The sequence below is a fragment of the Oncorhynchus mykiss genome, chromosome 3 (assembly GCF_013265735.2).
Source record: "Oncorhynchus mykiss isolate Arlee chromosome 3, USDA_OmykA_1.1, whole genome shotgun sequence".
Lineage (NCBI taxonomy): Eukaryota > Metazoa > Chordata > Actinopteri > Salmoniformes > Salmonidae > Oncorhynchus > Oncorhynchus mykiss.
The window spans coordinates 69,775,632-69,802,299 of NC_048567.1; the positions used below are offsets into that span (position 1 = coordinate 69,775,632).

At 44.5% G+C, this 26,668-nt stretch overlaps 1 protein-coding gene across 4 annotated transcripts in view; it reads right to left on the reverse strand.

Annotated features, from left to right (window-relative positions):
* Positions 1–26,668, reverse strand: part of sytl5 (synaptotagmin-like 5) — an 85,370-nt gene continuing 58,702 nt past the window's right edge. For 3 of the 4 annotated variants that reach the window (XM_036975035.1, XM_036975034.1, XM_036975037.1), the window contains 10 exons: positions 25,018–25,115; positions 17,786–17,881; positions 7,841–7,909; positions 7,135–7,313; positions 2,720–2,822; positions 2,231–2,392; positions 2,020–2,128; positions 1,753–1,888; positions 1,410–1,618; positions 1–1,173 (listed from right to left, as the gene is read on the reverse strand). In XM_036975035.1, coding sequence (XP_036830930.1) covers positions 1,031–1,173; positions 1,410–1,618; positions 1,753–1,888; positions 2,020–2,128; positions 2,231–2,392; positions 2,720–2,822; positions 7,135–7,313; positions 7,841–7,909; positions 17,786–17,881; positions 25,018–25,115 — 1,304 coding nt within the window. In that variant the 3' untranslated portion in view covers positions 1–1,030. The remainder of the gene's footprint in view (positions 1,174–1,409; positions 1,619–1,752; positions 1,889–2,019; positions 2,129–2,230; positions 2,393–2,719; positions 2,823–7,134; positions 7,314–7,840; positions 7,910–17,785; positions 17,882–25,017; positions 25,116–26,668) is intronic. The other variant, XM_036975036.1, reaches the window with a different exon arrangement.

Here is a 26,668-nt window from a genome sequence, read left to right on the forward strand (position 1 = left end):
CAGTATACTATGGGAATGTTTAAATCTACTCAGCATGCATCAACCCCTAAGTGCCTTTGGAGAAGTTACCTTATGAGAGAAGGGACTAGATTCTATTAGATCCCCATATCGTTTGTTTTGGCGGTGTCTGAAGTGTAACTGTGTTAGAGCTGAAAATCCACAGGTGGCTCCATGCGTTAGCTTATTGTGGACACGAAACAAAACATCCGCTAAGCGGATGTCTGCCAACGCGGGTTCTGATTGAGTCAAAGCCTAGGTAAAAGCTACCCTGAGCCACTGATGCGGGTTCAGATACATTATCTTCCCCCTAAATGGTTATGGTTAAGAGCAGGTCAGAGCAATCTGATCCTAGATCTGGGGTTAAGAACAACTTCTACCTAAAGTAGTCTCAACACAGGGAGAGGAGAGTGTTGTGCATAGTCAGATCAGATCATACAAAGGACAATGTGCTTGTTCATTATGTTACATGCATGTAACTGCCAAAATAAAGGAAACACCAACATAAAGTGTCTTAATAGGGCGTTGGGCCACCACCTTCTAGGAGTGTCTGGAACTCTATTGGAGGGATATATACTTTGTATCTCTCATTTACTCAAGTGTTTCTATTATTTTAGCAGTTACCTGGACATGTCATAATGTACAGTAGTAGTAGTAGTAGTAGTAGTAGTAGTAGTAGTAGTAGTAGTAGTAGTAGTAGTAATAGTAGCAGCAGTGCTTGGTCTTGGCTGGGTATGGCCATGTGTGTGTAAGGCATGACTGGTTGACCTCTGTACCAGGTAGAGGACTATGAACCCCAGTGCAGGATCAGGGTAGCTCAGAGGTTAGGGTTCAAGGGTCAGGAAGTGGAGTGATGTCATCAGCTCTGTATTGCGGGATAGAGCTTGGACATGGAGCACTGTCAACCAATGTCCTTCTCTTTCTTTTCTTCTCTTTTTTTCTCTCCCCCCCTTTCCATCCACTGTTTCTCCCTTTTCTGCCACCTCTCTCTGTCCCTTTTTCTTTTGTCCTTCTTTCCCTCCCTCCCTCCATCTCATGTGTTGTGCTTGCACATGCTGGATCTCAGCATCAGTGTACACTCCTGGGGGACCTCCGGGTTGTCAATCATGCGTTGCCATAGCCGCTGTTCCTCTCCGTACGAGTCCATCCAGTCCACCTCGTTCCCATAGCTCTGGCCTGTAGGGAGACAATAGATCATCACTATCTGTTCGATACACTCCATATCCCTACGGCGTTATGCTGACTGAATATGCTACAAATCACCATAACCTCTGAGAAGAGAGAAAAGAAGAGAAGTAAAGACTAGAGTTAAACTGAAGAGAAGACCAGAGAACAGAACAAAAGAAGAGAGAACAGCAGAGAAGTCCAATACCAAACAGCCCATCCCTGCCCCTGGTTCTTCCCAGACAGACCTGTCCCTCCGTTGAGTCGGACTCCCCCCAGGAATACATTGCTGGCCAGAGCCTCCTTGTCCCAGACGGTGAGCTCCAGACACACGTTGTTCAGGTCTCCGGCCTGCAGGCCACAGTAGGTGAAGGTGTGGTTCCACTGGGGGTTGACCGAGCGACGCACCACCACCGTCTTGTGCTTGGTGGACTTACTGTTGTCAGGGAGCAGGTACCTGGATGGATGGGGAGACAGGAAACAAGACAAAACTGTCAGAGGAATTGGAATTAGGTAGGTAGTAGGTCCTTCCCATCATTCTTACTAGGAATGAAGGCTGGATGAAACTGAATGGGTCTATCTGGGTCTCACCCTTTCACAAAGGGGTCTGAAGTGCCTCCAGACTTGACAGAGGTCAGGTTCTTGGCCTCCTTGACCAGAAGTTCCACCATACCTCCTTTAGGCAGCTTGATGCTGGTCTTCTTTCCTTTCAGAAAGCCTTTCTTCACTGAGAGGAGGAGAGGAAGAGAGAGGTGAATGAGCAAAATTCCAAACAGTATTTCATGAAATGTCATTAGTTGAATGATATGTGTTAGTGATGGGTTGGAGCAAAGTAAACAGAAGGATTTTGTGGAGCACCTTGGACCTGGTCCAGGGGTAGCATGAGGTTCTTCTCTGCAGGGATGTACTTCAGAACCACGGTCAGCTCCCCTTTATACTGGAGCGTGGAGTCCATACTACTGTCCAGCTGCACATAAAACACATCTACTTACAGTATTTACCCCTGATAAACATACAGCGCTGTATAAATCCACACATATACACTATTGTCCATCTGCACACAGGATACCTTGGGCTGCAGAGAGTACCACTCCTCCGTGTTGCTGTCAAACTCCCAGGAGTCAAAGGTCAGCTCCACCTCCCCCAGGAAGCTGTTGTGTCCGAAGCGGTCATGGTGCCACACAGACAGCTGCAGCGTTCGTGTTTCCAACTGGGAGTGGCTGATCACATACTACACAAAACAGCACAGGAGAAAGTGACGACAGTAGGACTGAGTACAAAAATCAAAGTTCCTGCCGATGCTCTTACAGGAATAACACATGTACAGCAGGGGTGCTTGAGGTGAAGTCTATTGACGGCTATACACTGTAGGTATGGTGGTACAGGTTAAAAAAAACACATGGGAGGAGCAGGCTTAATTAATTTATATACTGTACAGATGTAGGATCTTAATTCAGTTTGCTACAGCAGGAAAATAAAGCTACACACAAGTTCACACACACACACACACACACACACACACACACACACACACACACACACACACACACACCCTCACCCTAAGGTTCTCGTTGAATACAGGGTTGATTGTGTTGGTCTTGATGCTGGTCTTCCTCTTGCTCTGGCGAGACTTGTCTGGGAGGAGGTAGGCCTTCACATAGCTGCCAATGGAAAAGACATTCAGCCACACTCTTCATAGGAAGACCTGTGTGCCGTGATCCATATGATCACCCTTCACTAAGGTTACTCTGACATACCATGAATGTCACAGTTATTGTGGGTCATGCTGAGGTCACACGTCACTCATGGTTTGGTTCAAGTTGAGCTAACGGTCAGGAACTGTGATGTTAAGAGGTGTGTCTTCTTTTTCAAGTGTGAATGTGTGATAATGAAGTGTGTGTAATTTCACAGTAAGCATAGGTTCTTCAGTGGCGTACTGCCTTCTGTGGCGTTCTGCATTAGCATCGAATAGCCCCCACGATATGCAACTTTTCAGGGAAGTTAGGAACCAATAGATACAGGCAGTTAGGAAAGCAAAGGCTAGCTTTTTCAAACAGAAATGTGCATCCTGTAACACTAAGATCTGGGACACTGTAAAGTCCATGGAGAATAAGAGCACCTCCTCCCAGCTGCCCACTGCACTGAGGCTAGGAAACACTGTCACCACTGATAAATCCGTGATAATTGACAATTTCAATAAGCATTTTTCTACAGCTGGCCATGCTTTCTACCTGGTTACCCCGACCCGGGTCAACAGCCCTGCACCCCTCACTGCAACTTGCCCAAGCCTCCCCATTTCTCCTTCACCCAAATCCAGATAGCTGATGTTCTGAAAGAGCTGCAAAATCTGGACCCCTACAAATCAGCTGGGCTAGACAATCTGGACCCTCTCTTCCTAAAATGATCAGCCAAAATTGTTGCAACCCCTATTACTAGCTTGTTCAACCTCTCTTTCGTATCGTCTGAGATCCCCAAAGATTGGAAAGCTGCTTCTTTGTAGCGCCACCTTTTGCTGCGATTACAGCTGTAAGTCGCTTGGGGTATGTCTCTATCAGTTTTGCACATCGAGAGACTGAATTTTTTTCCCATTCCTCCTTGCAAAACAGCTCGAGCTCAGTGAGGTTGGATGGAGAGCATTTGTGAACAGCAGTTTTCAGTTCTTTCCACAGATTCTCGATTGGATTCAGGTCTGGACTTTGACTTGGCCATTCTAACACCTGGATATGTTTATTTTTGAACCATTCCATTGTAGATTTTGCTTTATGTTTTGGATCATTGTCTGTTGGAAGACAAATCTCCGTGCCAGTCTCAGGTCTTTTGCAGACTCCATCAGGTTTTCTTCCAGAATGGTCCTGTATTTGGCTCCATCCATCTTCCCATCAATTTTAACCATCTTCCCTGTCCCTGCTGAAGAAAAGCAGGCCCAAACCATGATGCTGCCACCACCATGTTTGACAGTGGGGATGGTGTGTTCAGCTGTGTTGCTTTTACGCCAAACATAACGTTTTGCATTGTTGCCAAAAAGTTCAATTTTGGTTTCATCTGACCAGAGCACCTTCTTCCACATGTTTGGTGTGTCTCCCAGGTGGCTTGTGGCAAACTTTAAACAACACTTTTTATGGATATCTTTAAGAAATGGCTTTCTTCTTGCCACTCTTCCATAAAGGCCAGATTTGTGCAATATACGACTGATTGTTGTCCTATGGACAGAGTCTCCCACCTCAGCTGTAGATCTCTGCAGTTCATCCAGAGTGATCATGGGCCTCTTGGCTGCATCTCTGATCAGTCTTCTCCTTGTATGAGCTGAAAGTTTAGAGGGACGGCCAGGTCTTGGTAGATTTGCAGTGGTCTGATACTCCTTCCATTTCAATATTATCGCTTGCACAGTGCTCCTTGGGATGTTTAAAGCTTGGGAAATGTTTTTGTATCCAAATCCGGCTTTAAACTTCTTCACAACAGTATCTCGGACCTGCCTAGTGTGTTCCTTGTTCTTCATGATGCTCTCTGCACTTTTAACGGACCTCTGAGACTATCACAGTGCAGGTGCATTTATACGGAGACTTGATTACACACAGGTGGATTGTATTTATCATCATTAGTCATTTAGGTCAACATTGGATCATTCAGAGATCCTCACTGAACTTCTGGAGAGAGTTTGCTGCACTGAAAGTAAAGGGGCTGAATAATTTTGCACGCCCAATTTTTCAGTTTTTGATTTGTTAAAAAAGTTTGAAATATCCAATAAATGTCGTTCCACTTCATGATTGTGTCCCACTTGTTGTTGATTCTTCACAAAAAAATACAGTTTTATATCTTTATGTTTGAAGCCTGAAATGTGGCAAAAGGTTGCAAAGTTCAAGGGGGCCGAATACTTTCGCAAGGCACTGTATATCTATCCTACCCTGCCTTTCTAAGGTCTTCCAAAGCCAAGTTAACAAACAGATCACCGACCATTTCGAATCCCACTGTACCTTCTCCGCTATGCAATCTGGTTTCCGAGCTGGTCACGGGTGTACCTCAAGCACGCTCAAGGTCCTAAACCCTATCATAATCGCCATCGATAAGAGACAGTACTGTGCAGCTATATTCATCGACATGGCCAAGGCTTTCGACTCTGTCAATCACCACATTCTTATCGGCAGACTCAACAACCTTGGTTTCTCAAATGACTGCCTAGGCTGGTTCACCAACTACTTCTCTGATAGAGTTCAGTGTGTCAAATCGGAGGGTCTGTTGTCCGGACCTCTGGCAGTCTCTATGGGGGTGCCACAGTGTTCAAACCTCGGGCTGACTCTTTTCTCTGTATACATCAATGATGTCGCTGTCACGACTTCCACCGAAGGTGGCTCCCCTTCCTGTTCGTGCGGCGGACGTCGTCACCGGTCTACTAGCTGCCACCAATTCCCTTTTCCTTTTCTGTTGGTTATGTCTTATTGGTTTCACCTGTTTCTGGTTTGGGGTTTGGTTCAGGGCTATTTAAGCCTGTTATGCCCGCCTGCTTTTGTGCGGGCTTGTTTCTCTGTTCTGTTTTGTGGATGGTGTTGTTTGTATTTTTACGGACTGTTTGTGTCCTGTTTTGGGCCGGTCATTTATTCGCCTGTTGTTTTGGCATGACCTTTTCTCACCAGAATAAATACGGTTTTCCTTAAACCTCTGCTCTCTGCGCCTGACTCCGCACCCACCACTCCTAGTTACATAACAGTCGCTCTCGCTGCTGGTGATTCTCTGATCCACCTCTACGCAGACGACACCATTCTGTATACTTCTGGCCCTTCTTTGGATACTGTGTTAACTAACCTCCAGACAAGCTTCAATGCCATACAACTCTCCTTCCGTGGACTCAAACCGCTCTTAAATGCAAGCAAAACTAAATGCTTGCTCTTCAACCAATCGCTGCCCACACCTACCCACCTGTCCAGCATCACTACTCTGGACAGTTCTGACTTGGAATATGTGGACAACTACAAATACCTAAATGTCTGGTTAGACTGTAAACTCTCCTTCCTGACTCATATTAAGCATCTCTAATCCAAAATTAAATCTAGAATCGGCTTCCTATATCGCAACAAAGCATCCTTCACTCATGCTGTCAAACATACCCTAGTAAAACTGACTATCCTACCAATCCTTGACTTATTTACAAAATAGCCTCCAACACTGTACTCAGCAAATTGGATGCAGTCTATCACAGTGCCATCCGTTTTGTCACCAAAGCCCCATATACTATCCACCGCTGCGACCTGTTTGCTCTCGTTGGCTGGCCCTCGCTTCATATCCGTCGCCAAACCCACTGGCTCCAGGTCATCTACAAGTCTCTGCTAGGTAAAGCCCCGTCTTATCTCAGCTCACTGGTCATCATAGCAGCACCCACCCGCAGCACGCGCTCCAGCAGGTATATCTCACGGTTCACCCCCAAAGCCAATTCCTCCTTCGGCCGCCTTTCCTTACAGTTCTCTGCTGCCAATGACTGGAACGAACTGCAAAATCACTGAAGTTGGAAACTCATATCTCCATCACTAGCTTTAAGCACCAGCTGTCAGAGTAGTTCACAGATCACTGCACCTGTACATAGCCAATCTGTAAATAGCACATCCAACTACCTCATCACCATGTTGTTATTTATTTGATTTATTTTGCTCCTTTGCACCTCAGTACCTCTACTTGCACACTCATCTTCTGCACATCTATCACCCCAGTGTTAAATTTGCCATACTGCAATAATTTTGCCACTATGGCCTATTTATTGCCTCATCCCCCTTATCCTACCACACACTGTATATAGACTTTCTCTATTGTATTATTGACTGTATGTTTGTTTATTCCATGTGTAACTCTGTGCTGTTGTTTATGTCGCACTGCTTTGCTTTATCTTGGCCAAGTCGCAGTTGTAAATGAGAACTTGTTCTCAACTAGCCTACCTGGTTAAATAAAGGTGAAATGAAAAAAAAAGTGTGTGTGTGTGTGTGCCCTTACGCATCTGTGCGTTGCCTCTTCTCATCCCCGGTGGCCAGGTTGCGACACTCCTTCACCAGGACGTTAAGAGCGCCTGTCTTATAGCTGTAGCTGATGTTCAACAGCAGCTCGCCACTCACGTTGGCGTTGCCATAGTCACCAGTCTCACTGTACATACTCATCATACTGTTCAGACTGCTCTGTGAGGAGAAGAGAGGGGGGGAAGAGAGGAGAGGGAGAGAGAGAATAGATAGGATAAAGGGAAAAGAGAGAGGAGATGGGTAGGGAGAGAGCAAAATGATTAAAAGAGTAATAGAGGAGGGGGAAGAGGGGAGAGGAAAATATCAGAATGGAGGACAGAGAAGTAGAGGATCAGGGGTAGAGAATCAGAACAGATGAGGGAGAGAAGAGGAGAGCCAGAGTGGGGGAGAAATTAAGAATGGAGTGGAGGGAAAAGGAGGAAGACAGATGGAGGCAGGGATAGCCTTTCGTCTTTGTGCAGGTAAAAATGCAGAATGGACAGATTGAGTCATTTGGTGAGAGATGGGGTCTGGCTGGGGAATGTAAAACACTAAAGTTGATCTAATTTATGTCACAGAGTGAGCCAGTATGATGAATGACCAATTTAGGCAGTCAGTGGCAGCAATGGGAGCACAGCGGCACTGATTGGTGGAAACATATTCACAATAAGTGGGGTGCACACATACACAAGGAGGCAAGAACTCACAGTTTCTGCGTCTGAGTCGCCAGGAACACTGAGGTAGCCCCATTTTCTCTCTGAGCCGGGAGTAGAAGACTAGCAGCCAGAGGAAGAATAGAACCCGAGCCAGCAGGGGGAGGAGGAGAGAGAGAAGGAGGACGGAGAGAGTGAAGGAGAGAGGAGATAGAAAGAGAGGAGAGAGGGAAGGAGGAGAGAGGGAAGGAAGGAAGAGGGAGGAGAGAGGGAAGGAGTAGAGAGGTGAGAGAAAATAGGAGGGAGAGAGGGGTGATACATGTGAAAGTGTAAAGAGGACAGAGACGAGAGGACAGACCCCATGTACCAGGGCAGAAACCCCAGACACGGACACAAAACTGAATCTATCAGGGTTACCATGGTGATTATCAGATGAAGCAGGACCCGATTAGAAGTCCTCAATGAATAAACAGAAGGACACAGCGGACAGGCTGAAAGCACCAGTAAATATCAAAGACAACTAAACACAGATGCTTCCACCAAAGCAACATATCTGGGAGCAATGGATTTCCAATTTTAGTAGATACAAGAGAATCAGCCTTCTGGGCTTCATATTCTTTTTTGGGGACCAACTTTTTATTTAGTGTTGTCTATTTTTAGGGGGGGGGGGGGGGGGGGGGGTTACAGGAGCAAAACAACTATCAAAGAAATGTATACAAAGATAACCCCCAACTCAGTCCCCATCCACCCACCAGCATCCTCCCTCCCCACCCAGAAACCATGTGTCACGTACGTCATAACGAGGAGACCAAGGCGCAGACTGATTGGAATACGTCATTTTATTTCATGAAGAACACTTAAACAACACGAAGGTGACGCTATAAACTACTGCTGACATGCAACTACACATAGACAATAACCCACAAAACCAAAATGGAAAATGGCAACCTAAATAGGATCCCCAATCAGAGACAACGATAAACAGCTGCATCTGATTGGGAACCAATTCAGGCCTCCATAGACCTACATATACCTAGACATACTACATATACCTACACATACTTAAACCCCATAGATATACAAAAACCCTAGACAGGGAAAAACTAAACCAACCACCCTTGTCACCACCCCAAAATAATAAAGAAAACAAAGATAACTAAGGTCAGGGCATGACAGTACCCCCCCCCCCCCCCCCCCCCCAAAGGTGCGGACTCCCGGCTGCAACCTAAACCTATATGGGAGGGTCTGGGTGGGCATCTAACCTCGGTGGAGGATCTGGTTCTGGACGCCGCCCCCCTTCTTTACATTGAGTCCGCTCTTGTAGCACTGACCTGTGGATCGTCGTCGGAGGCTCTGGAAAGCGGATCCTCGCCGTAGGCCCCGGACTGGGGACCCTTGCTGCGTGGATCATCGCCGGATGTTCTGAACTGGGGACCGTCGCTGGAGACCCCGAGCTGGGGACCGTCACTGGAGACCCCAAACTGTGGCCCGATGTTGAAGGTTCCGGTCTGTGGCCCGTCGTTGGAGGTTCCGGTCTGTGAACTGTCGCCGGACGCTCTGGACTGAGGACTGTCGCCGGACTCTTTGGACTGCCGAGGCGCACTGTAGGCATGGTGCCGGCACTGGTGGTACCGGGCTGGTGACACGCACCTCAGGGCGAGTGCGGGGAGAAGGAAAAATACGTACTGGACTCTGGAGGCGCACTGGAAGCCTGGTGCGTGGTGTCGGCACTGGTGGTACTGGAGGTCTGGAGTGTAGAGCTGACACAACCCGTCCTGGCTGGATGTTTATTTTCGCCCTGCAAATGCAGGACGCACTGGGCTGTGCAGACCCACCGGAGACACAGTACGCAGAGCCGGCGCAGGATATCCTGGTTCAAAGAGGTATACTGGAGACCCGGGGACGCTGAGCCGGCACCCTCCTTCCTGGCTGGATGCCCATTCTAGCCCGGCCAATGCGAGGAGCTGGAATAGAGCGCACCGGGCTCTACCGCATAATACGCTAGGCCTATACAGTGCCTTAGGAAAGTATTCAGACCCCTTGACTTTTTCCACATTTTGCTAGGTTATAGCCTTACAGTCCATCTAAAAGTACACCCAATAGATTTTAAATTAAACTAAATAGACTATAGCCTGTTCAACTTTCTGAAACAAACAATTCACTCAAAAAAAATTGTGCACTCACTCTCCTTCCAGGCAAAGAGTGAGTGTGCATACCCATAACATGATGCAGTCTGCACTATGCTTGAAACTATGGAGAGTGGTACTTAGTAATGTGTTGTATTGGATTTTCTCCAAACATAACACTTTGTATTCAGGACAAACCGTTAATTGGTTTCCCACATTTTTTACAGTTTTACTTTAGTGCCTTGTTGCAAACAGGATGCATGTTTTGGAATATTTTTTTATTCTGTACAGACTTCCTTCTTTTCACTCTGTCAATTAGTTTAGTATTGTGGGGTAACTGCAATGTTGTTGATCCATGCTCAGTTTTCTTCTATCAGTGACTAGTGTTCCATTATTAAAGTGGCCAGTGATTCCATATCTATGTATATAGGATAGCAGCCTCTAAGGTGCAGGGTTGAGTAGCCGGTTGGTAGCCGGCTAGTGATGGCTATTTAACAGTCTGATTGCTGTTTTTTTTTTTTTTCAATTTAAAGTTTTATTAAGTTTTCTTGTTTTTCAATCAACCAACAGAACACGTTCCACATTCACAGATGTGACAGGCTTTAAAAAAATAAAATAAAAAAATAATACTTTTGAAAAAATAAAAATACAATTAAAATGAATGATAAAGTCAAATAAAAGCTTTTATTTTTCTTAATCTATATATTTTCCTTGGTACATATATATATACATACATACATACATACATACATACATACACACATACGTACGTACATACATACACACACACACACCTACTCAAAAACTAAAGTAAAATAAAAACACAAAAAAAAAAAAAAAAAAAAAAACATAACACTTGCAGCAGCACTATCAAGGTTCTTATCAGCTATTTCAAGCATTCGCTGAGACGACGGGCCAATAGTTCGTTTTTAGGTTTTACAGTACCTTACACAACATGTATCTGCGCATTTCCCTAGTCACCCCGTTCACTCTGTCCAGTTTGAAATATAGTTGAATAGTGGAGACCAGAGTCTATCAAACTTGGGCTGTCTCTTGTGGAGGTCATAAGTGAGCTTTTCAAGAGGAAGAAAGTCAACAATCTGGTCAATCCACATTTTAAATGTAGGAGGGGTATTAGAGGCCCACAATAGAAGAATACATTTCTTAGCAAAGTATGTAATAGTCATAAGCAGATTTTCTCTGTCAGGATCAAGAACAAAGTCCTGCTGGGCATTAAGAAGATAGATACACGGGGTCATGTCAAACTGTACATCTAGTATTTTCTGTGCAGCAGTATGTACAGATTGCCAGAATCTGGCAATCTCCCTACAGCTCCAAAATACATGCATATAGGTTCCACTTTCAGAGGTACATCTTTTACAGTTAGGAGACATATCTGTTTTCATTCTATGGAGTCTCAAAGGAGTATAATACAATTTGTACAAAAATTTGTAATTAGATTCGTTCATTTTTACACTGGTAGAGGAGCAGTATACCCTGTCGCAAACCTCCGCCCATAACTCATCACTGATAGTCAGACCAAGGTCCTTTTCCCAGATTGTTTTCAAAGGAGTAAAGGAGGAGCTTCCTTTCTCAGAAAGGAGTCTATAGATGTAAGATATTTTGCCTTTAATGGATTGTGCTGTGACAAGAAGGGTTTCAACTTCATTCAACTGAGTTCTAAACCTCCTCTTGGAGGTAAATGAGGAAATTACATGTCTAATTTGAAGATATTTAAAAAAATGGGATCTTGGCACATCGAATTCACTGCAGAGGATTTCAGTGTAGTGGTTTTCTGATGAAATAGGTCTGAAAAGGTCCTGATTCCTAGAGTATGCCAAAGATTAAAGTTGGCATCCCTCAGGGCTTTTGGCAAGTCTGGGTTGCCTACTATAGGCGAGTGAGAACATATTTGGGAGGAAATGCCCAGGTATTTCTTACAGTCCCTCCACGCTAGTAGGGTGCTGTAAATCGCAAAGGTCTTGGCTATGTTGCCCACTTCACTAAAGTTATTAATGAATATAATTGAGCTTAAGGGCAATGAACCACAGGATTGGGCTTCTATCTGAATCCACGTTGACTCTTGTCTGTTTGTGATCCATGTTAGCATGTTGCGGATTTGGGCAGACCAGTAGTACAGTTGAAGGGAGGGAAGGGCAAGACCACCTTTAGATTCAGGTTTTGATAAAGTGGAAAACTTGATCCTAGGTTTTTTATTGCCCCATATAAATTTGGTGATGCTTTGGTTAGTTGTTTTGAAGAAGGAAACTGGGAGATAGCATGGGAGCATCTGAAATAAGTAGTTTAGTCTAGGGAGGACGTTCATACGGATTACATTAATTCTTCCTACTAAGCTAATTGGGAGGGAGATCCAGGTTTGGAGATCGTTCTTGATTCGATCCAGGAGTGGAAGATAATTTTCCTTAAAAAGGCTATTCAGATCTGGTGTTATGAAGATCCCGAGGTATTGAAACCTGTGTGTTTTCCATTGGAAAGGACAAAGTGTCTTCATAGAGCTGGTGAGTGTAATATTGAGAGGGCAGACAGTGGATTTGTTAAAATTAATCTTATAACCTGAAAACTTGCCATACTGAGCAATTGTGTCTAAAATGAGAGGGAGGGATTTCTCAGGGTTGGATATGTAGAGCAAGACATCATCCGCGTAAAGCGAAATCTTGTGCTGCAGGCCGCCTGCAGAAACACCCATAATACTTGGATTGCTCCTTATCATCTCTGCCAGAGGCTCCGCCCCCAACAAGTAGAGCAGCGGGGACAGCGAGCACCCTTGTCTTGTGCCCCGTTTCAGAGGGAATCTGTCAGAGTTCAGTCCATTAGTAGTCACCATGGCATTTGGATGAGAGTATAGTGATTTGATCCATTTAATAACATTTGGGCCCATATTGAACTTTTCTAAGACTGAAAACAGAAAGCTCCACTCCATCCTGTCAAACGCCTTCTCAGCATCCAGTGAAGCCAGCAGGACAGGGGTCTTCTGTGCGTTTACTTGATCAATAATATCAAAAAGACGGCGAATGTTATCAGAAGAGTATCTGTCTCTAATAAATCCAGTTTGGTCCGCTTTTATTATTTTGGGAAGAAGAGTGTTTAGTCTTTTGGCGAGCAATTTGGTAATTATTTTTATAGTCGAAATCCAACAAGCTTATGGGCCGGAAGGACGAGCAGGATAGAGGGTCCTTGTCCTTTTTTAGCAACACTGTAATGCGAGCTGTGTGCATTGAGTCTGGGAGAACTCCGTTTTTGCAAAAATCCTCCAGCATTGGCATGAAGATAGGGCTGAGCTGGGGCCAAAAAGCTTTATAGAACTCTCTGGGGAATCCATCTGGGCCTGGGGACTTATTAGGTGGCATGGAGGTAATTGCCTCCAGGATCTCCTCAGGAGTGAAGGGGGAGTTGAGATCTTCCTGGTCGTTCTCTGATAGTTTAGGTAGCGAGATTCCCTCTAGGAAAGAGTGGAGTTCTGCCTCTGTGTGTTTTCTCTCAGAGGTATATAGTTTGCAGTAAAAATCATGAAAAGTTAAATTGATCTTTTTTGGGTCATATGTGACCTCGTCCTCTGCTGTTCGGATAGCCATGATTGTACGCTCTGACTGCTCCTTTTTTAATTGGTAAGCAAGCAATCTACTGGGCCTATTGCTATACTCATGGTATTTCTGTTTTGTAAAGAAAACTTTTTTTTTTATCTCCCGAGTGTAGTCCAAATTCAGTTTGGCTTTGGCTGCTTTAAGATGACTCCAGGAGGTGCTGTCTAGGGATTGTTTATGTATTTTTTCACAGCATTCCAGCTCCCTCTCAAGATCTAGCCTGTGTGCTTCCATTGCTTTTTCTTAGAGGAAGCATATGCAATTAGATGACCTCTTAGTGTGGCTTTAGCAGCGTCCCACATTGTGGCCGGAGAAACAGGAGAGTCTTTATTGTCTTGTGTGTAGTTGTCTATCCATGTAGTTACCAATGTATGGAACTCGTCATTTGATAGCATGGAGGTGTTGAATTTCCAGCTCTTTGACCTCGGGATGTTTTTGCAGAGGTCAAAGCAGAGGTGGACAAAGGCGTGATCTGAAAGTGCTATGGGTCCGATTGTACATGTGGCTGAATTTATGAAACTCTTTGGGATAAAAATGTAATCTATACGGGAGTAGGTGTTATGGACATTAGAGTAGTATGTATAGTCCATAGATGAGCTATTAGTCTCTCTCCAGATATCTATCAGTCCCATCTCTTTAGTAAGAGAGTTCAACATCTTTGCAGATCTAGGATTTGTGGTGGGGACTTGAGATGATTTGTCTAGGGTTGGGTTAAGGGTACAATTAAAATCTCCGGCCACCACGCCAAAGGAGACACAATGCTCATTGAACAGGGTTATAATTTTTGACATGAAGGCAGGAGTATCTGTGTTAGGGGCGTATATGTTTAATATAGTGATTGGTTGACCATATAGTGACCCAGTTATCAAAATAAATCTCCCCTCCGGATCAGATATGTTTTTGTCAATTATGAATGGAACATTTTTATGGATAAGTATGGCTGTGCCTCTACTGTTTGATTTGAAAGATGAGAAATACACCTGTCCCACCCAAGCTCTGCGGAGTTTGGCATGTTCAGCATCACAGAGGTGTGTCTCTTGTAATTGCGCAATGTCTGCTTTTTCCTTTTTTTTAGAGCACATAGTATCTTTTTTCGTTTTATTGCATGTCCTAGACCATGGCAGTTCCATGTCAGTAGATTTAAGGTACTAGTCATCGTCATCGAGCAGTAATCGAACTTTAGTGCAAGTCATCGCTGGGTAAAAGTGGATAGTAATTACAGCTGCGTTCACATAAAAGGAAAATAAATGGTGTACATAAAATAATAATCTCTGAACACCCCAGCCGAGTTCCCAAACAACTCGACACATCCCGTTGGATCTATTACCCCCCCCGCTCAGTCTCAATTCTGTGTTCCGAATAAAACAAAAACCGGGAACAGTTAGCAACGCACAACGTCTCCTTCTCCCCACCAAAGAAATGCCTCATCCTCTCCACCCCGCATTGAGTAAATAACACAGTTGCCCTCGTCCAGACCCCAGTAAAAGAGGGGAGAAAAATAAAATCAATAGCCCAGCCTACATATGCCTCCCCCAAGGGACATAGGGAACCCCAGGTAATAATAGCAACAACAAAAAAAAACAGGGAAATAAAAGTAGGCTGAAACATGAATAGGCCTAGGTTAGGCTATACAGCCCATCCCTCTCAGTTAAAGGACAATAAATATAAATTGGACGGCTATAATGACATTTAGGGGGTGGATCTCTGGATATCGGCTATATGTCGTCTTACCTCCTTTAGTAATGGCATTAATCGCATTTAGTCATTGGTCTGTTTCTCATTGGCCAGGATTGTCTTTCAAAAAACGTTTTGCCTCTTCGGGAGTTTTGAAGTGTCGCAAGGCTCCCTGGTGAAGAATCCTGAGCTCGTTTGGGTACTTGAATCCCCTGAAGATGCCTCGGTCAATGGAGTATTTCTTCACTTCGTCAAGGTCCTGGTGTAAAGCGAGTTTGGCGTTTCCCACTGTGATGGTGTTGTTTTTCGCCGCCTGTAGGACTCGTTCCTTGTCGGTGAATCTCAGGAAACGTATGGTGATTGGGCGCGGTGGTTGTCTGGCTGCTGGTGGGGGCCTCAGTGCTCGGTGAGCTCTCTCGAGTTCTATGGGCCTGTCGGTGGGCAGGTGGAGCCACTCGGGAAGTTTGTCTTGCAGGTAGCGGATCAGTGTCATGTTTCCCTCTTCTTTTTCGCCCAGATTGAATAGAACACAATTATTCCTTCGCCCCCTGTTTTCCAGGTCCTCTGTTTTCTCTTCCAGATGCTCGATTTTCTTTTTAGCATATGCTATTGTTTCCATGGCATCTGTCAATAAGTTTTCCATGGATAGGATTCGCCCCTCTGCCTCGTCCAGGCGCCCCGCGTTGTTGATGTCAGTTGTTGATGTTGTTGTTGATGTCAGGCAAAGCGTTTTCCAGGATTGTCACCTTGCCCCCTATCGCACTGAGCTGAGAATTAATGGCATCTAATTTAGTGTTTAGTTCTGTACGTTGGGATCTCAACTCAGAAAGGATGTATTCGACAGAGTGCGAGGTTGGCATTCGTTGTGCCTCGTGGGGGAGCGGCTTCTCTTGCTCCTGGCTAATGGCGCTAGTTTTTTCTGAAGCTAGCTTCTTCTTGGAGGCTTTTTCCGTCGCTAATGCTCGAGTCCGGGTAAAAATGTCACCTGTAGTGTCGCCTTTTGTAGCTGCCATGACTTTTTCTTGCTAAAGCTAAATGAGTGTGAACTTGGAGTGGAGGTAAGATTAGGAATTGGAAACTACTTGTGCGGAGCTCTTAGTTCATGCGGCCATCTCGTTCAAGGGTCACGTGATCCCCCCCTGATTGCTGTTTTTTAGTCTCTCGGTCCCAGCTTCTTTGAGCATGGCTATATTGTCAGGATATCAAGACAGCTGGAAAAAATAGCTAGGGTTGCCATTTAATTTTAAAAAAATATATAATATTGATGATGTCATTGTTATCTTCACCCATGGGTGTGAAACCAAAAGCAGGAGCCACAGGGAAACCCCCCCATTGATTGTTCCCCACCCAGAACCCCCCCACCCATTGGTTGTTTGCCAGCTGCTGGAGCGAAATAGACCAGCTATTGTTCCTTGTGATACAGTTAACGTCCCACACCTTAATGTGATGTTATATGCTAACAATTACTTGAAAATAAGTCAGTTAATTCATAGTTGTTTTGCAAAGGAAAGCCACGAGAAAACCACACATTTCAATGCATGCCACTGAAACCGGAACACCGGGCTTCAGTTATGATGAATATTACTCACAGTGTACATGAACATTATAGGAAGAATTGCTGCTATAGATATCTACTGTGTGTTTGTTTCCCTCATCCACCCCTATATTAATTCTGTTCTATTCATACAATATTTTCAAGCATGGAGATTCACAGAAGCCAGTCACCATTCATCTCCATAATCTCTGTAATCATGGCCCTCCACCTCTGCTGTTATTGAGAGTAGAGCCCACGGCCAGAATTAATGTTGTTAGTCATGTCTGAGGTGAAATTAGAAATGTCAGACAGGCAGGAAGTGTGTGTCGCCTGTTAACCTAACAATGTCTCCGATTTGTCCTTTTTTTATGATTGTGTTTTTGATCTCTTCTATATTCTGGGGGGTATTTCCTATTTATTAACGTGGGAATAGTCTGTGCCCAGTGGGATGTGTGTATGTTTGTATTCTGAAGGGCTCATTTGTAAAAGAGACCTAGGTCTCAAAATCGGAACTTAAGAGAGTCGGTCAATATGACTCTGTCAATCACAAAACTCAGCTAATTATTTAGTTTAGTGTTGTGAGAAAAGAAACATAAATGTTGTTCTAAGCAAGGTTCTACCAGAGCATAGCACACATACAAAAGATATACAGTATATACACCTGTGAGTTTAGGCACATTTTCCTGGCTCCTAGTCAATGTCTATATATGAGCTGTGCTGTGAGCTGTGCTGTGAGCTGTGCTGTGAGTTGTGCTGTGAGCTGTGCTGTGAGCTGTGCTGTGAGTTGTGCTGTGAGCTATGCTGTGTGTGTGTGTGAGACACTGCCCTGCTGTTCCTCAGCCCTGAGGTCACTGGTGCTATTGACACTGTTCACACAATGGTTTCAACACAGCCATGACTCACTCATCAATCCTCTTTATGGGCTGTGTGTGTGTGTGTGGCAGTAGGCCTGCCAGTCTGTCTTCTTGTGTGCCAGAGCATGGCAGATGCATCTTTGTGTCCATTATGTGTGTGTGTGTGCGTTTGTGTGTGTGTCTGTGTTTACTATACGGCAGGGTATTACCGTAGACACAGCGCAGCTCATGCGTCGGCTGGCGGTCTTGCTGTGTGCCGACATCAGAGCATCGATGTCCTCGTCTTTATCATTATCATCAAACTCCTGGAGAACACAGAAACCATCAAAGGAGACATCAACCAATGGAATCTCTCTGTAGATTCACAGTAATAAGGCAATACAGTGTAAACACATCCGTCAGTTTTCTGTGGCAACTTCAAATTCAATCAGACAGGTCAGGATTTAATCAGACAGGTCAGGATTTATTCAGACAGGTCAGGGTGTTAATTAGACTACTTGCTTATCACACACTGTCTTTGAGCTCTTTATGAGTGTGTGTGTCTGTGTATGTGTGTGATTGTGTATGTGTCTGTGCATGTGTGTGATTGTGTATTCACGTGTGTAGAAAGATCAGACAACTTAATTAAATGCTCACCTACAGTAAATACGGAGTAGTGACCCGTAGCCAGTGGTTCTTATGTACAGCTGTTCCACCACACAGCCTCCAGCCTTGCTACTCAGCTGCTGCTACAGGCTTTTATGTGAGGCTACACTCACTATTGAGCTCTTAACTGGGCAATAGCCCCCACAATGTATAGGCATTGATTGAAAATTAATGTTAAATCTGGTTTGTGCTCAGTGGGACTATCACTTGTTTTTCAACAGGACAATGACCCAACACACCTCCAGGCTGTGTAAGGGCTATTTGATCAAGAAGGAGAGTGATGGAGTACTGTATCAGATGACAGATTACATCAATCCAAATATCCTCTGCAGAACCCTGGGACAAGCAGGCAGAAAATAAACAGAAAGATTTGACCGCGGTTCAACTGTTACTATCACAGATAGAAGGAGCTTAGTTACCAGTATCTTTGTTAATATGGTTTGTTTAAAAAAAAAAAAGTTGACTCTGAAAACCGTATATTCAAAGACGAGTGGACGGAACAGTATATATTCATTCTCCCCGCAACTAGCACAAAACCAATGTGCCTGATATGCAGCGAGTCCATAGCGCTCGTGAAAAGTGACAATGTTAAGCGGCATTATGACACCAGGCGTAGTAAATTCGATCAGACGGATCCCCTGAACACGGAGGTGAGATCAAACAAGATTAACCAACTCAATTCCCAATATGAGAGGTCCACCAATATGAGGTCCACCAATATGAGAGGTCCACCACTATGAGGTACACCAATATGAGAGGTCCACCACTATGAGAGGTCCACCACTATGAGAGGTCCACCAATATGAGAGGTCCACCACTATGAGAGGTCCGCCAATATGAGAGGTCCACCACTATGAGAGGTCCACCAATATGAGAGGTCCACCACTATGAGAGGTCCACCAATATGAGAGGTCCACCAATATGAGAGGTCCACCACTATGAGGTACACCAATATGAGAGGTCCACCACTATGAGAGGTCCACCACTATGAGAGGTCCACCAATATGAGAGGTCCACCACTATGAGAGGTCCGCCAATATGAGAGGTCCACCACTATGAGAGGTCCACCACTATGAGAGGTCCACCAATATGAGAGGTCCACCACTATGAGAGGTCCACCAATATGAGAGGTCCACCAATATGAGAGGTCCACCACTATGAGGTCCACCAGTATGAGAGGTCCACCAGTATGAGAGGTCCACCACTATGAGAGGTCCACAAATATGAGAGGTCCACCAATATGAGAGGTCCACCAATATGAGAGGTCCACCACTATGAGAGGTCAACCAATATGAGAGATCCACCAATATGAGATGTCCACCTCTATGAGAGGTCCACCAATATGAGAGGTCAACCAATATGAGAGATCCACCAATATGAGAGGTCCACCAATATGAGAGGTCCACCAATATGAGAGGTCCACCACTATGAGGTACACCAATATGAGAGGTCCACCACTATGAGAGGTCCACCACTATGAGAGGTCCACCAATATGAGAGGTCCACCACTATGAGAGGTCCGCCAATATGAGAGGTCCACCACTATGAGAGGTCCACCAATATGAGAGGTCCACCACTATGAGAGGTCCACCAATATGAGAGGTCCACCAATATGAGAGGTCCACCACTATGAGGTACACCAATATGAGAGGTCCACCACTATGAGAGGTCCACCACTATGAGAGGTCCACCAATATGAGAGGTCCACCACTATGAGAGGTCCGCCAATATGAGAGGTCCACCACTATGAGAGGTCCACCAATATGAGAGGTCCACCACTATGAGAGGTCCACCAATATGAGAGGTCCACCAATATGAGAGGTCCACCACTATGAGGTCCACCAGTATGAGAGGTCCACCAGTATGAGAGGTCCACCACTATGAGAGGTCCACAAATATGAGAGGTCCACCAATATGAGAGGTCCACCAATATGAGAGGTCCACCACTATGAGAGGTCCACCAATATGAGAGGTCAACCAATATGAGAGATCCACCAATATGAGAGGTCCACCAATATGAGAGGTCCACCAATATGAGAGGTCCACCACTATGAGGTCCACCAGTATGAGAGGTCCACCACTATGAGAGGTCCACCACTATGACATGTCCACAAATATGAGAGGTCCACCAATATGAGAGGTCCACCAATATGAGAGGTCCACCAATATGAGAGGTCCACCAATATGAGAGGTCAACCAATATGAGAGATCCACCAATATGAGAGGTCCACCAATATGAGAGGTCCACCAATATGAGAGGTCCACCAATATGAGAGGTCCACCTCTATGAGAGGTCCACCACTATGAGAGGTCAACCAATATGAGAGGTCCACCAATATGAGAGGTCCACCAATATGAGAGGTCCACCAATATGAGAGGTCCACCTCTATGAGAGGTCCACCACTATGAGAGGTCAAACAATATGAGAGGTCCACCAATATGAGAGGTCCACCACTATGACATGTCCACCACTATGAGAGGTCCAACAATATGAGAGGTCAACCACTATGAGAGTTCAACCAATATGAGAGGTCCACCAATATGAGAGGTCCACCACTATGAGAGGTCCACCAATATGAGAGGTCCACCACTATGAGGTCCACCAGTATGAGAGGTCCACCACTATGAGAGGTCCACCACTATGAGAGGTCCACAAATATGAGAGGTCCACCAATATGAGAGGTCCACCAATATGAGAGGTCCACCACTATGAGAGGTCCACCAATATGAGAGGTCAACCAATATGAGAGATCCACCAATATGAGAGGTCCACCAATATGAGAGGTCCACCAATATGAGAGGTCCACCACTATGAGAGGTCCAACAATATGAGAGGTCAACCAATATGAGAGGTCCACCAATATGAGAGGTCCACCACTATGAGAGGTCCAACAATATGAGAGGTCAACCACTATGAGAGATCCACCAATATGAGAGGTCCAACAATATGAGAGATCCAACAATATGAGAGGTCAACCAATATGAGAGGTCCACCACTATGAGAGGTCCAACAATATGAGAGGTCAACCACTATGAGAGATCCACCACTATGAGAGGTCCACCACTATGAGAGGTCCAACAATATGAGAGGTCAACCAATATGAGAGGTCCACCACTATGAGAGGTCCACCAAAGTCCTTGTCTATTCAGTGAGAGCCCAACAACATGCAACGGAGTGTTCACTGAGGATAGCTTAGGTTTTTGGAAAACACAAAAAAAAACATTTTCAGACACTGAGATGGTAAAAGAATGTGTGCTGACACCTTGCTTGAAGGTGAACAAAAAGATGAGCTGAGGGTAAAGATCAAACAGGTCCCACTGTCAGATTCCACAGCAATGAGGAGAACTGAAATATTAGCTGAAGATTTAACTTAACTTTATTCTTACATTTTTAAATATATTTTTTAAAATTTGTTTTGGGCCATTCAGTTAAGAACAAATTCTTATTTACAATGACGGCCTACCCCGGCCAGAGCCGGACAACGCTAGGCCAATTGTGCGCCGCCCTATGGGACTCCCAATCACGGCCGGATGTGACACAGCCTGGATGAGCCCATTCAGAATGCACCATGCTTTTCTTTAGCTGTGGATGAACCAACAGATAACACTGATAATGCCCAGCGTCTGGTGTTAGTCAGATTTTCTAACGAAGCAAAGAAGGAATTCTGCGAGGAGCTGTTGGGCTTAACACATCTAGAAGCACACACACAGGGAGAGGATATCCATGAGGCCATCAATGGGATGCTGACAAAAAGGGGGATAGATCTGAAGTCAGGGGTCTCCATCCCCACAGATGGAGGTCCAGCCATGAGGGAGAGTACTGGTTGCACGTTTGAAAGAGTACCACCCTGACATCATATCACTGCATCAATCTGTCCTGTGTGCCAGTCTGGGAAAATAGCATTCTGAGGTCATGACAACGATGACGAAACTGATCAACCTTTTGAGAGCAACTTCATCCCTACAACACCGCTTGCTACGAGGCATTCTGACAGAGGTCAATGCCAGTTTTGATGAGTTACTACAGCACAACAATGTCAGATGGCTCAGCAAAGGCAGGGTTTTGGAACACTTTTGGGCCATTCAGGAGGAAATCAAAGCGTTCATATTAGAGCAAAAGAGTGACAGAGTTTTTGGAAGATGAGGAGAAGATGGAAACAGTTGCATTTTTGACAGACATTACAGCACACCTTAATCAACTGAATGTTAAGCTGCAGGGACAGGACAACACAGTGTGTGATATGATAACAGCAGTCCGGGCTTTCCAGAAGAAATTGGAGCTTTTCAAGAATGATCTTCAGAGAGAACTTGTCCACTTCCCCAATCTTCTGGTGCAAACGCAGGGAGACAAAGATGTTCCCAATCATGTTGATTTCATCTAGAAGCTGATGGATAACTTCAAGGCTTGCTTTGAGGACTTCACTGTTGGAAGAGAACTGCTGCTGCTCATCCAGGACCCTTTATTAGTCACAAAAGTGACAAAGTTGTCAAAAGAAGCAAAACAGATCTTCAGATGGGTAGATGTTGCATCACCCAATAAAATTGCTGATTAAGCTGCAAGAAAATGTGTCTTTGAAGGAGCAGGCTGGTGATTGTGACCCTGTCACTTTCTGGGGAAAGATGGTGCCTTCAGCTGCTTTCCCTGTTCTCAAGAAACAGGCACTATACACCCTGACAATGTGTGGCTCCACATACAGCTGTGAATACAGCGTTCTCCACAATGAACTTTATTAAAAACAAATACCGCACCAGGTTTACCAATGAACACCTGCACTAATGTCTCAGAGTTGCTCTCACACCATTTGTGCCAAAGTTAAAACCATTGGCAGTTGACAGAAAGTGTCATTTCTCTCATTGATGCAAGGGCAAGGCCCAGAGTTACTTCTACATGAATAATGCATGGCCCACATTGACATGCTGTGCATTCAGATTCTTATTATTGTTCAACTCTCCTTCGTTCTCCCGAAAACATGCACTTTATTTGATAAAAAATAAATTATTTAATTCAAGGCCCATGTATAATGGTGGAGTTTTTAGATAGATAATTATGCAACCACTTTCATAATTCAGCAATGTTGATGTAATGTTGCATATTCTTACATTCAAAAGAAGTAGTAATTAATAGTACTTATTAGTCTAATTTAATGTATTTAATTTACATTTTATGTAACAAAATGTTTCCTAAGTCGTAGACTAAAAGCTATGTTTCTACGCTTGTACCACAGCGCCGACAAAGGACGATATCCATCCGGACATCTGTCACTGGACCTTCTGAAATAGTAGTTGAGTACCCCTGGGCTATAGGCTATCTGCATCTAGCTTAGCAAAGTTTAATTGCAATTTTCAACCCAGATTTTAGTCAGTAGCCTAGGCCTATTGAAATAACAAGTCAATCTTGCAAATAGGCCATTTATAACAGTTTATAGTGTTAGCATCTGGCACATAATAACGGCACAAACGCCCGAAAATAGCCTAACATTCGGTTTTTGAAGTTCATCCAAGTGTTTCTTGCACAGAGATTTTGAGATCCTCTGTCCAACTTTCATCACTCAAACTCTCCTGTCGGATATATCTATAGTTATGCACATGCGCAAACAAGATTTATTTACTGGGTGGTTTGAGCTCTGAATGCTGATTGGTTGAAAGCATGGTATATCAGACGTGTACCAGGGGTATGACAAAAAACATACTTTTTACTGGTCTAATTACGTTGGTAACCAGTTTATAATAGCAATAAGGCACCTCAGGGGTTTGTGGTATATGGCCAATATACCAGAGCTAAGGGCTATGCCCTAAGAACAGCCCCTAGCCATGGTATTTTGGCCATACATTACACCTCCTCTGGCCTTATTGCTTAATCATAGCAGTCAAAACAAGTTAAATCGGCATCCATTGATGGTAAATGATCTGGAGAGTTTAATAAGAGCGATTTATCTTTTCTCTTGTCACATATTCTTAAATCATTATTTTGATGGAAAACCGAATTTTGCTTCTTAGCCTACATTGTTAAAAATGACATAGATATTCCTTCTTAATTCGCTCGATAAAATGATGGAAAAAGGATGAATGTAGCAACACCTCTCTTGCTGTGAAACATTTTCTTTTAGCTAGTTTTCAGACAGAACAAACACTGCAATTAGCTACGCTACGTTTCCTCGAAGAATAACCAAGACCACACCAACCATAGCAGACAAAAATGTTTTGTTAAGAAACTAAGCTAGTTAGTAAATGGTTAAACCCATAACGCACATTTAAACAGAACCTCAGTTGTGCATGCTAGCATCAATTTACCAGACTCAACTGACAGCATCGCCATGCAAAAGTAAAATGTAGTCTGGGGGCTGCACAAGGGGCACAAGGGTAAAATACAGGTATACATCATTTTAATAGCAGGATACTGTAAAGTCTATTATCCCTCTGAAGAGTATGAATTAGGCTGTTTGAGAATGTTTGAATCCTAAGCAACTTGCCTACACATAGTACAATACAAACATAGCTACTGTAGTAGGTCAAAACTGTGTGCTGGAAAACCTTGGTAGAGCATTGGTGGAATAGGCATTGTGGTGCTTGTGAATTTCCTTTATTTTTTGGCTTCAGACCAATGCCTATTCTCACTTAAAAAGTAGTTTGGTGTTTCTAATAGCTTAGAGAAAGGCCACTGTACTGTGCACTATCTGTATGTATCAAAGATCATGGTTATGTTGCCATAGAGATGGACACAAAATATGTTGACTTATTCAGGGGTAAGGTGTGTGGGTGGTGTGTGGAGGTGGACAAGAGGTGTATGTGTGTGTACCGTGTCATTGAGCCCAGGAACGGAGCGGCTCCTCAGACTGAGGGCCTCATCACTGGCAGAACCAGGAACAGACAGGTCCACCTCAGAACGACTACGATCTACAGAGAGAGAGAGAGAGATGGAGAGAGGGCGAGAGAGAGAGAGATGAGACGAGGAAGTGACAAGGTATTCCCTCCCCACAGCCACACATAAAGACTGTTATTTCCAGTTATTTCACAGCTATGCCTAATGGCACTAATTGGAGTTGTTATGAAATGCTAACATGTGACAGAGCACCATATGCTGCTACAACAGCCATCTGCTACCAGGGGAAGATGAGAAAAGTGTTTGAGTGGCGAAAGGGAGAAAGACAGAAAGGGAGAAGAGAGAGGAAAGAGAAAGAGTAGAAGAGGAACAAGAACAGGGGAGAATGTGAGTGTAAGAGAGAGATCAAGAGAGGTCTAGAGTGAGAGAAAGAAAGAAAGAGTGAGGAAGAGAGGAGTATGAGGAGAGAGAGATAAATAAATAGAGAGAGAGGGATAAATTCACAGAGCTAGAGAGAGACATGGTGAAGCTCAGAGAGCTAGTCCACACAATCCAGACAGAACAAACCCACAAAACAGACCAGCACAACAACAACCCCCCAACAAGACCCGGAGGGCAGAAGTTGGAGATGGACGGCTGGCTGAGAGAGCTGGCTGCTATATGGACTGAGGTGAGAGAACTTATGGAGACACACACGGTACTGAACGAGGTCAGAAAGCTGAGGTGTAACAGAGAGCAGTACACTCCCCCAGAGAAGCCAGCAGCCGGACCACAACCTCAACACCACAATGGGATAGACAACACAGGACCCACCAACCCAACAGACCCCACCCCCTCCTGTCAGCTATCCTGATAGCCCTCCTGACAACCCCCCCACATCCACTGAGGACACACAAAAGCCAGAGATTGTGCTCCTCATTGACTCAAATGGCAAATACATTCAAGAGGATAAACCTTTTCACAAACACAAAGTGGCTAAACTCTGGTGCCCAAACACTAGGCATGCCCTGGAGCTGTTGTCAGAGGACAGACTAGAGTCCCCCAGCAACATCATAATTCACATGGGCAAAAATGACCTGAGGTCCCAGATGGAAAGGGTGGCAACAGCACGGGAGCAGCTCTGTCGGACGCTGGCTATATACATAGTCAATGGTAGGCTTCGAGGGGACTCCTATGGTAGGTACACCTATAGCTCATCTCTTGGCAGTAGTACTGTAGACTATTTTATCACTGACCTCAACCCATCTTAGATCATTCACAGTCAGTCCACAGACACCCCTATCAGATCTCAGCAAAATCACACTCTACTTGAACAGAGCTATGCTCAATCATGAGGCTTCAAAGCCAAAGGAACTGAATAATATTAAGAAATGCATATAGATGGAAGGAAAATAGTGTGGAAATATACCAAAAAACAATTAGGCAACAACAAATTCAATCCCTTCTAGACAATTTCCTGTAATAGTGAAGGTGTAAACTTGGCAGTAAAAAACCTAAGCAGTATATTTGACCTCTCAGCTTTCCTATGAAATCTAAACATTTCAAGCAGACAACCTAAGACAAGAACAATGACAAATGGTTTGATGAAGAATGCAAAAGCCTAAGAAAGAAATTGAGAAACCTATCC